A 12,308-nucleotide genomic window follows, 5' to 3' on the forward strand; every position below is an offset into this window, starting at 1 on the left:
GGAGGTTCTCAGTCATCCAGGTCAAAGTCATTTTCAGGAGTTAGCTGTAGGCCACTGGACTTAAGACATTTCACCTCTTGGTGAATACATTTTCTGGTAGAAAATAGAGGTATTTGGGAGTCGTACACACAAACAAATTTAAGGAAATCTGCAAAAATGTTGCACAGTTTTGCTTTTATATCCACACAGAACAGGCATTTTGGGTGCCCAAATCTTTTTTTGGGGAAAATGGGTCCCTGAGTCGGAAAATGTCATAACACCATCCTTGTGTTTTTGACAGCCAGTAGCCCCACCCCTATCTAGCTCTTGTATTTGCTGTTGCTATCTTTGTCATCATTGTATTCTTTTAGTGTTTGAAGATTGTTTGGTTTTTAAACTGTATGCTAACTTTCATTTTCTGTCCTGACTTGGTTCATTCCATGTCCGTTTCTGTTATTGTACACAATGTAATACTTGTTCAAATAAAGCTTTGTTGAAAAATCACTTTTTTTTTGGTGTTTTTCTGTGGCAGCGTTACAGCGCCACGTACAGCCCTGGAATATGTACTACAGCAGAAATCTTTTCTAGAGCAAAGTAGAACAATATTCAATTGGGAAAGTTGTGTTTCTGTGAGGATACGGCTTGAGGCCGGCCCCTCTGTTGAGTGATGGTTTCTCCAGGTTAACATCAATGGCTTCTTTCACTCTTTCAAACCATCTGTCTTCCCTGACCATCACCAAAAGAGTGTTCTTTGTCCTTTTTATGTCCCAACTCATGTCTACATGTCCTGTCCATTTACATTATTTTCTTTTTGTTTGTCTTTTCTTGGATGGCGACATAAAGAAAGGTGTCTTGGTTCAGGACACTAACATTTAATGTCACTTAATCCTGGCCGGGCTCCTTCTGGGATTGCAATGACTTTACCTTGTATTGCGTTACCTGAGGGATCACAGGTCATAGAATTTGCTGTTTCCCTGTATAAACAGCTCTATGTTTATTTTTATTTTATATTTTGATGATATTATGATAATTATTTATATTAAAGTACAGTTGAAATTCCCCCTTTGAAAACTGCCCCCACTTGATTGTGAAGCTTTTCAAAATACCGCCTCCTCCTGAGTCTTTGTGACCATCTGTTATTTTAACCCCTTCAGTTTCACGAATCCTCTTTGTACAAAACCATTATTGATCCCCAACAGTGGATATGTGGGCCACAGAGAGCAGCATCAATAATAAAGGTCAAAGGTCTTTTTGTCTCGGGACCAACTGATGGTGTCCAGAGAGAGACAGGCATCACACAAAAGCTGAGTGCAGAAAAGAGACACTTTTTTGAATTGTACACATTTTGAACAGAGACGACAGATGGATTGAAAGAGGAGTGAAGGAAACCATCTATGTCAAAATGTGTCTTTTATATCTTTGTCGTCTTCTTCTTGTATTTAGAGATAGTTTGGTCTATTCACTTTATAATAACTCCTATTTTCTTTCCTTATGCTGCAAATATCAGGCCAACTATATTTTATTCATGATAATACACTGTGTAATTATACAAGGCCCCTTTCAGACTTTGGTTAAATGTCTTTGTAAAGTACTTTTAATACTGGCACATACATATTTATGTTTGTGTTATTTTTGCACACACACAAATTAGTGATAGTGAATTTGACCTGGTCTGAACCTGTGCTCTTCATGGGGAGCAATAGGGGACTGGGTGCCTTGCTCACCCCAGTCCTTGACCGGTCCTGGGATTAAAACTGGTGACCTTCCTTATATTGCTTTCCTCTTGGCCATGAGCTGCCCATGACACATGTGCCAATGACTGCAATGCTAATGGACTTTTAACAGGAATGGTGCAGCAGCAGCATATTTTTGGGGGGCTGACTTACTTGCTAGTCTGCTTTGATTTACTTTTGCGTCAAGCTGGTTTTGTAACGCAGACCTGGAGAACCTCATTTATGTGGAAGCCTGTGCAACTCACAATTGCAGTGCCCATATTTATTGGAAATAAACTATGACGCTAAAGATGATGAAGATATATCCACTAAAAGGTCCAGTGTGTAAGAATAAGTGCCATCTAATGGTGTGTCTGCGTCTTTGTTTGCATACATTGTATTGCAACATAATTCAAACTGAACTCTTCACAGCAAGTGTTTTTACGTATTTAGTCACGTTGGTTTATCTGAATGAACATGGTGGGCTTCAGGATAAACTTGTTTCTATCTTTCTGCATCACATCTTGTGTGTTTAATTTGATGACTTCTTCAGCTGAATGCCCAAGCTTGTAGTGTGGATTGGGTATGACAGAGTATTAGTGTACAGATTACCGGGGTTAAAGGTTGTGGATTTACAGGATTTATGGGAAAAGACGGGGATCAAAATATGAGCCAGTCTTCCACTTCCTGTGTCTGTTGTCATTTATCTGTGTTGTCATTTCTCTCTCGCTCTCTCTCTGTCTGTCTCTCTCTCTGTCTGTCTGTCTCTCTGTCTCTCTCTCTGTGCCTCTCATGTGTGATTGGTTCCTCTGTGGTCCCAGCTTTGAGACCTTGATTGTGTCCGTGATGATGATGTATTGTCCCCGTGTGGCACACATCACATGGCACAGACTTTATTTCTGGTCACATGGCAGCAGCAGCAGCAGCATTAATCTCATCACCTTTTGTCCTGCCTCTTTTTCATCCCTTTGCTAATCCCATATCTTGTGTTTCGTGTTTTTCTTTTTCACTACCAAATACATGCTGGCATTTATTTCTGAAGCCAACAGACACTTAATGCTAAGGGACTGTTATTTGGACACCAGTCCCAAGCCTGGATAAATGGGAGGGTTGCATCAGGAAGGGCATCTGACATAAAAGAAATCTCTGCCAAATCAAATATGGAGGTCATCTGCTGTGGCGACCCATAGAGAGAGGGAATTCTTTATTATCTATCTCTATATCTACATTACACATTCAGTCGGTCCTCCTTTTTAACACACTGGTCATGTTTCCTTTTTTCTATATTAAAAGTCATTCATTAGTTGCTGTTGTCCTCTCTGTATAAAAGATGCAGCAGATTCACTTCCATTTCAGATGTATCTGAATTATTTAAACCCAGCTGCACCTCCTAATTCTGACTTGGCCTACATGACTGATGTGACAAAAGGAACCCTAGATTTCTCTGTAATCCTGGATTTCTTCATTTTGCTGTGAACAATACTCAAATCTTTCAATACTATCATCTGTCGTCCACAATACCCCAAAGTGTTATTGTTTTATGAATAGTTTGTAAAGTGATGTCTATCAACTTACAAATATACATTAGTGGCTTTACAATAGCATTAATAACACTCTTCACTGTGACCATGTCAATATCATTCCAGTCCGTACTGGTTTTGTTCTTAAAGCAATGTCATACATTTCTTTTTCTTCCACCGCTCTTAAAAACATTGTTTCTCTCAACATGATCTGCAGCATCTCTTTCTGTCCCTTATGTTCCTTATTTATTGCCTCTGCCAGTTTTGGTCCAACATTTACAAAAAACGCATTGAATCCATTGGGTACTTCATTCATGTTTTTAATTTGATTTTTATTATCTATAAAATACTGAGGATAGTTATTGCATATACCTTTTGTGTTATTTCTATTGTAGTCTATTGTTATTATTAAAATATTCTTTGTATTAGTAAGCTTATTTTTATATCTTTTACATTTGTGTTCCGCTACAATCGTTCTTTTTTTAATGACTTCTCTACATTGGGTATTCTTTGTTTACAGGTGTTAAATATCTTGACAAATGTTTCATATTTCTTCATTTTCTTCGTACATGGTATTCCAATTTTGCTTGAATTGTTCATTTTTGAAAATATTCTGCATCTTCTCTGTCATCCAGCTCTGAGCCCAAATAATCCACATTAACCTCTCCTCCTTTGTATCTCATCAGTTGATTCAAAATGAAGATTGATACCAGCCTGACTATGCCCCAGCTGCCCGAGACCCTGTCCCAGGCTGGCCTACAGTTCACTGTGGCCACTGAGGAGGACTTTGATGACATCATGGCTATGAGTCAGGACATCTACGGAGGCCTTGACTACTTGCCCACCAGATACACCAGCTGGCTGCAGGAGACGAACCGTATAGTCATACTGGCTCGCAAACATGGCAAAGTGGTAAGTTTGAAAATATTTCTATGTTTTTAAGAAAAGTCAGAACTCAGTTATCTTATGTACCTGGATAAAAGGTAAATGGTTTGTATTTATACAGTGCTTTTCTAGCCTTGATGACCTGCTTTACACTACTGTTTTGCCGTTCACCTGTTCACTCACACATTCATACTGTGCATATGTACATATGTGACTTGCAAGGCGAGGAAAATCACAAGTTAAAGATTGAAGGTGTTTCTTAAGACTCTTCTGCTCCAACAGTGTAACAATTATTCTGCTAATAATAACATAACGTAACATTTTGTCTGTGCTTAGTTACACGTTATGTAATGTTTAAGGTTTATGGATTGCATTGGATTTGAAGTTTGAAGCCATGATCACTTCTGCATTTATTTATTTCAGTTCTAGACCGAGAGTTTACTTGGTCTTTCAGCAGTAGTAGTGTCGTAGAAACAGCTTTGAGTGGTCATCAAGACCAATGTAAGTTAAATACAGCCATTTAAAGTTAAGTTAAGTTAAACAGAGCTCTGAAAATCCCGAGTCAGTTTGCCCACCGTGCCATTTTTAAGCTTAAAGAGTTCAATGCACGCTTTAAATCCACAGAGATCAAGCAATACATTTCACAACCTGACAGACTGTATATAACTGATTGCTCGGTGCTGTGGCGCCTTTTGGCACCGAGGGCAGTGGTTCAATTCCAAACTCTTTCAGATGTCTGAGCTTTTCTCTGAGGCTCACAGCATTAGCTGAGCCGTTATTCTGGCTGCTTGATTCTGCGATGACTTCAGTCATCACACATCTCCTGTCTGTCTCTCTCTCTGTCTCTAGCTCCCTGATAGGATAAGTTAAATTAAGATGATCCTTTATTTGTTTCACTCGAAGAAAAAGTGCAGCGTTACAGCAGCAGGGTAAAATAGTAGGCCATGAAATAGAAACATATAGAATGTTGAACATCAAAAAACTGTAAAAACAAAAATTAGAAAACATACAATAATATATACCTTACTATATAAACAGTAGAACGTTACTGTAAAACTAAAACATAAAATACTGCATTTAAAAAGTAACTCAATCAGTTCTAGAAAGGTCCGTCATTTGTGTCTCGTGGCTTCCTCACAACCCTCGACAGATTGCCCTGGAGTCGGTGTGTGTGATCGATGATGGGGACACCATGCTGGTGGAGGGTCTGCGTGTTGCCCCTCAGGAAAGAGGCAAAGGCGTGGCCGGGGTTCTGCTGCGCTTCTGCAACGAGCTGGTCAAGTTCAAGTACCCAGAGGTCAAAGTGTGTCGCCTGACCCGCGATGATCAGCTCGGGCCAAAGGACTTCCAGAAGTATCGCCTCATAACCAAGCAGGTTATAATAAGACACGGATCTTTGTTGTGATCTTTTTCCTTGTTTTCAGTCACTGTTGTAGTTCTTCATCAGCCTGACTTTCTCCAACAGGGTATTCTACTCGTGCGCTTCAGAGCTGAAGACCTGAAACTCCGTCTGTCTGAGCTTGGTGTGGTTGGAGATATCCAGTCCTCTTTGCCCACCTCCTCCCCTAAATGTCCCCCGGTGCGTCTGGACCACACAGCTATCCACCGGCTGTATCTGACCACTGAGCTGATGCAGGGTGTGCTACCTAATTCTACCATTATTCAAGACTGGCAGCCATTCAAACCCTTGCCCAGTAACATGGCCATTCTACTGAAGAAGGACATCGACTGGATGGTGGACGATGTGTCCAACCCTGCTGTGGCCAGTCTCTGCACCTTCCCTTTCAGGGTGCCCATCGGCGATGACTGGTAATTGTCCTTTCTTTAATTCACTTTTCAAGGGTTAGTGTGGTTGCATGAGGTATAGAGACATTCACTTATACTGCGCTGTGTGTGTTCCACCAGCACGCTACCTGCACTGAGAACCAGCTTGAGACACAGAGTTTAGTAATTCAACCATAGGTTCACCTGGACATGCTTTAATCTTATCTAATCTCACCTTTAGACAGCCTTTACTAACACAACACTGAAGTTTGTGCTGCTTTTTCAGACAACAAGGGCAGTTTATATTTGGCTTGCTTAATAACATAAAAGAGGATAATCATAGATAATAGAGATGCAATCGTCACGATCAGACGATGCGTGAGATTTTTATTGCTTTACCTCAGTCGGCTGTGTTCCTTGGCACAGCATGCAAACCCACATCTGCTGCGTATATTATCAGACCCGCTGCCAGAGTCAAATTCGTGGATGGGTGACATGTAAACAAAGTAATGGAACACATGTACTCCCACAATTAAAAGTTGAGTAAAGCGGATTCTTTGATTGCAATAAGCACAGTGTGCGCTGCTGAATGCATGTCCATTTCCTATCACCTGGAGGAAGGTCACTTTCTCTGACATGGAACTATCAGCCCAAGGTTCTCAGATTTATCAGTTAAGCTCCAGTAGAGACTTAACTGTTTCCAGCTTCCAGGTCTGATGCTCTTACTAAAACACACACACAGTTCTCTATGAACAATTCCAACCACAATCTATCTTTATTTTCTTTACCGACGGCAGCTAAACAAACACTTTTTCAGTCCATAAATGTTCATGGGTTATTTGTTCAAAATCTTCCTTTAATTGCCTGTTACTATCAGGAAACACACAGGAGTACCTTCTTCATTTCCTGCTAATCACAAGGCCCTCAGATTGACAGGCTTCTAGCATCACTGACTGTCAAGACACATTCAATGACCTCCAGGAAATCTCATTGACAATGCAAACTTCACTCTTAATTCACTTAATATGATACAGATATTAAAATATATATTTACCATTTACCGTCATTAAATATCCCGGGAAATAGTCCTGGAATTCCCAGGAATCCTGCTTCCCATGAATAAACCCTAGTGAGGACACAAGAGGTTCTTTGTTTGTGAAGTTTGTGTCACTGAGTTTAATCTGAACAAAGAACACCACATTTGAATTTACAGATGTGGGCAGCAGTGGATCCACAACTCCTGTGTGCTGTTATGTAAAATCATTGATTTTCTTTACGGACCTTAGTGCAGGAAAGTGAGTGATTCACAAACTTCAGTTTCCATCAGGAAAAGGCTGTCTAATACTGAGATAAAGAGACATATGCATTTTAAAGACATTATCCACTTAAGAAGGTATACATTAAGTGGCTAAAATCTTTCCCTCTGTCCCTGCCAACAGTCACGTTGGCTTTGATAATGTGCCAATGCTTCATACAACCACACTTAAAAAAACAAAACCTGAAATGTGTTCATTTCAACTCACACATCTTTCTGAACCAGGTATTACCTGAATATTGACATGTTCGGTAAAAACCTGGACCTGGTCCAGCAGCAGTTCCTAAGCCACCTGCAGTGCCACACTACTTCCCTGAAGGGTCACGTGATGTGCCAGATGTTCCTGGACCCACTGCTGTGGAAGCCCATGGCCGAGTTCTGCCAAAAGATCCTGAACGTGGAGCTGGTGAAGGAGTACACCGAGCAGTGTGTGGTGGAGTCAGATGTCATCTAGTTACTGGAGGTGGATGGAGAGGAGAGGAAGATGAGAAAGAAACCAGAAAGGAATTAAGACAAGGGTCTACACAACAATGAATGGACACAACTCAATTACACTTAACAGAAAAACACAGCCCTCTTTACTGAGGAGAAAGATACCAAGCAAACAAAGCGTAGTCTCTAACATCTATAACAATGCAGAGTTCACCTTAATAGTACACAACAAATACGCAGCGTGGACATAAAATCACAAACAGGTCTTGTAATCAGCAATCTATTTTTTTAATTAATACAACTTCTAATTTATTTTTAATTACCATTTTTAAGGCTGTATTTTTGACTGATCTGTCCACTCAGTAAAAAAGAGGGAGTATTCACTACAGGTAATTATCTGAAACACTTTCATTAGTCTTTAGGGGTGAGAATTTGGACCTAATAGAATCTGAATAGACCATATGGTCATGTGGTTGAGCCATAGTGTTGGGGTCAACCGAAGAAGCGTGAAAGGTCATTTGTATGTGTTTTGGTCCGAAACATCATGGACCTTAATTACAGTCTAAATTCCATTTGTTGAATTTATACACTTTTCATTTATTTGAAGTATCATTTTTAAGGCTTTAGTTTTGAGTTGAGCCCAGTAAAAAAGGAGCGGATATTCAGTACAAAGAAGTAGTAGAAACACTTTACGAAAGGTTTATGGTTGAAACAAACATAGCAGCGTGAAAGTAAATTTACTCCTGAATTCAAAACATCATCATCATCCTTCGCCAAAAATACAATTTGTTGATTTGATAGAACTTTTCATTGATTTAAAGTATATGCACCCAGTTTTGAGGTGTATTTAATATCTGTGCGCCCAGTATAAAGACAGTCTTTATACTGTCGTCTTTATGGGTGAAAACCAGAGTGTTGTGGTCAACCAGCTTGAAAGTCATTTTACTGAAGGGGACACATTTTGGTCCAAAACATCATGGACCCTATTGCACTGCAAACTGTAGCCTTAAAAATGCTCATACATTTGGATCATCATCCACACGACTTTACTTGAATTGAAGTTTAGACTCAACTGATTGCATGTGTTTTTGATTTTTTGTTCACCTCTGTACATTAATGGAATGGTATTGAGGGCGGTGAGCCTCGGGAAGCGTTCTCACACTAATGCAGAGATGAAACCTCAGAAAGAGGGAGGGAAAAAAAATAATCGAAATCTTTGAGGAAACAAACGTAGTTCTCTTACATCACCTCAACTCTTCCATCTCTGTTCTTTCTGTAAATATATAATGAAAAAAAATATGTACACAAGCTGAGTTAGCGGGTTACTAAATCTGCACACCTCTGGGGGCACTTTATTAAAACTATACACACAGGTTGTGTCAGAGTTCGAATGAGAACGAATAGTTCAGGATCAAATAGGGATCACTGACAGATCCCGTCACTCAGTTACCCAACATCAACAATAATTAAAGCTTATTAGTAAAAATGAACATGCTCATTCACAAAATGGCTTATAAATAATCCTTCCTCATGTCTTAGAGTTAGTCTTTTTTATTATCATTTTATTATTATTATTATTATTATTATTATTATTGTTGTTGTTAAGTAACTAATTCAATCTTTTTACATGAATGCTGCAAAACATAATGTTTTATGTATAATCTAGGCTTAAGTTTGTAAACGGCTGAAGCCAAACAAAATGCTAGAGCTTGGAATTGTTTAACAGACGACTGTGAGCTCTGACGACTTCAGTGAACACCAAGTTCTGTATTTAGCTGTGTGTCACACTACACTAGACATTAGAAAGACATTCGTCAAGGATGATATTCTGCACAACTGGCATCACAGTACAAAACACTGTAGTTAATGATCTAATTAACTTAATTACTAACATAATCTATTATATGTCAAAAATTGTCTAAATGGCTAACTTATAACACTTTATTGTAAAATTGATGCAGCTGCAAGTTCTTATTTTCTACCTATATAAACGTCTGAAAACATTTTCAATGCATTTTGTATTTTCAGCATTTGTATGATTGGTAACGAATGGAGCCTACTTTAAAATAAATTTGAATTTGATTTCTGACGCATTCCACTAGCCGGGAATATGACATTTACATTCATAGTTGACTGTTTGAATGATTTATAAGCATAAGTGCTTTTATGGCATGTCCTAATCCACTATTGTCTGTTGAGTTTATCATTGTTTTTAACAAATTTAACCTGATATTTATTTGCCCCGATAACCATCAATAAATACATTTGTCTGGAAAGAAAAGAAACATATCTTGTCTGTAGTTCGAGCAATATTTTAAGAAACACTAACTATAATTAAGTTCTGTCGTACCTGCGGTTCATTATGGTCATGGTCATGTGTTAGAGAGCAGACAGGAGGGGGTGGGATCAGCTGCAGTGTAGCCTGGTATTGCAACCTTTTCCAGACTCCTACTGCACCACATTGTTTTCTTTGTTTCCCAAACAACTTTATTTATTGATGGCTATCTGTGTATGAAAAGGTTTTTTTCAGAAACTAACGACTGACTTTACATTTAAATTTGAGGGGCTCTGTTTGAATGATCTGAGCATAAGTGCGTTGAGAAAGTGTCCACATCCACTTTTGTCAGTCTAACCAGTTGTGTGTAGTTTGGGTGTGACATGCTAGAAACCAATCAGACTGCCATCACCAGTTCCCTTTAAAAGCCAGGTGAGCTTGCGCTTTGGTGGATTGGAATTAAAGTTGGATAACCAGGTAGTAAGAGAGAGAACGCTGAAGAAAAATGAATGATATGTTTTTATGCAAAGTGAGAACAAGTGAGACGATCATGTGCACGCTGGGCTCTGATGTATGTACAGTAGGTGTATATTACCATCGTGATCGTGTGGTTTAGAAAGGTGCAAAACACTTCACCTGACCAAAATGTGACAATGGGCACTCTGATGAGTGCATATTTATTTTCTTAGGGTGTAGGATGGTGGAATGACAACTGCTGTAGTCTGGAACTAGCAGAGACAGTTGCATCAAGCTTTGTTTTGGCTGGAAGATAAAGTCTGATCTGTATGTGCAGGATAGTAACTTTCTTATTAGCTGCATTGATGATAAGACAAGACGGATGCTGGTGTGTTGCACATTTTTGGAAAATGAAGTGACTGAGGCCATGCTGCTTATGTAGGTGCCTGTTTTGGAGGGACAGCCATCTTGACTAATCACCACTCTTTTTTCCTGTCACTATGTGGAGCTATTGTTGAATAAAACTCAGATACACTTTGTTACTAAAATATCTTACGTATAAGAATTAAGCCCCAGTTTGCTTCATTATTATACGCAATTAAAAAAGCTAGAATGGGTACCAAATGAACCTGCCTGGCTAACACCAGACTGCGTCTCAGTCTGAGTCTGGAAAGCCTCACATGACCAACAGACGTAGATCAAAATGCCTCTGTACGTAATTGGATAGACCTACAAACAATGAGACAAATCGTCCGTATGCAGAGCGTCAGTAAATGTATTTTTTTGTAGTTTTCTAGAGATAGCGTCCAACGTCTTTTGCTTGCTCCGTGGACCAAATCGCTTGGGGGCAACAACCATATAGAAAGACATCCCATGGACTCTCTGTCGTCATCATGTTGAGCCCACTTCCAGCACACCAGGGGAAAAAAGATGTTTGTGATTGGTTACCTTTTTCAGGAGATTCTGAAGTTGGCCAAAATGGCATCCTTGTCAGACTGGGCTGGGTTCACCCAGGCAACAAATGAACAGTTGTCTAGCTCCAGTCTGTTGATTTGTCAGCAGTGAATCATCACTTGTGTCAGCGCAGATAAATGGCCGAGTTTTTTTGTTGCAGCCGGCAGCCTTTCTCTCAAATAAAGCTCAGCGTACGATGCAGTGTGTCCTCCATCGTTGTTCCTCGTTTACTTTGTCGCCTTCGTCTTCTTTGTTGAATTTATTGGCGTGCTACAGTGTGTCGTGCTAGCGTGACATAGCTAACACTTATTACATAAATAACTCCATAATTGGACTATCCCGTGGTGGAAAGTGAGGGTGTAACGTTCCTAACTAGCGAGCTTGTACCGCTTTGTGGAAATGAGGCATTAGTGACATCTAATGGTGAAACTGCAGATTCTGAGACTAAGTGACCCTGACATCATTTGAATACGAAAACCTGAAGTGATAAGCAAAATGTAGCAAAACATGTTCTCCCATTTGCTGTTTTGTCTCATACACTTGAGTCGGTGTGATGACTGTAAAGGTTATCACATGTGAGTCCAATTACTTCCCATCAAACCATTCAGTGAGGCCTTTGTGACGCCTTTGTGTCCACTTATGTATTCTCAAGTTTCCTTAGGTTTGTCATCTGTCAGTAAGTGATGCATAGATGCATCCATTATGCAAAATGATAGCTCATCCGTTTATGTATCTTACAGCTGAGGACGTTTGAAACTTTGGCTGTTTTGTTTAGCCACACTAAGTGCATGGCTTTAAGAATGGTGATGTGAATTGCTATTTTGCTCCTCCAATTTTGCCCGGACTGAAATATCTTGAAATGATTGGATAGATAGTTCAAGTGGTCCCCAAACTTGTCATAGTGCCCCCCCCAAAAAATGTGTCACACACCATTGGATATTGGAACAGAGACAATAAAAAAATGATCTGTAAACCTTAAATATCATGTACATTTCTCACTATGCAACGTGCTTTAA

At 39.5% G+C, this 12,308-nt stretch overlaps 1 protein-coding gene across 2 annotated transcripts in view; it reads left to right on the forward strand.

Moving 5' to 3' along the window:
* The window catches only part of nat16 (N-acetyltransferase 16), a 36,198-nt gene extending 26,083 nt beyond the window's left edge, over positions 1-10,115 (forward strand). For both annotated transcript variants that reach the window (XM_044020956.1, XM_044020955.1), the window contains 4 exons: positions 3,898-4,123; positions 5,247-5,471; positions 5,562-5,905; positions 7,401-10,115. In XM_044020956.1, coding sequence (XP_043876891.1) covers positions 3,908-4,123; positions 5,247-5,471; positions 5,562-5,905; positions 7,401-7,629 — 1,014 coding nt within the window. In that variant the 5' untranslated portion in view covers positions 3,898-3,907 and the 3' untranslated portion in view covers positions 7,630-10,115. The remainder of the gene's footprint in view (positions 1-3,897; positions 4,124-5,246; positions 5,472-5,561; positions 5,906-7,400) is intronic.
* The last annotated feature ends 2,193 nt before the right edge of the window (positions 10,116-12,308 follow it).

This window comes from Solea senegalensis, linkage group LG3, assembly GCF_019176455.1.
Source record: "Solea senegalensis isolate Sse05_10M linkage group LG3, IFAPA_SoseM_1, whole genome shotgun sequence".
NCBI lineage: Eukaryota > Metazoa > Chordata > Actinopteri > Pleuronectiformes > Soleidae > Solea > Solea senegalensis.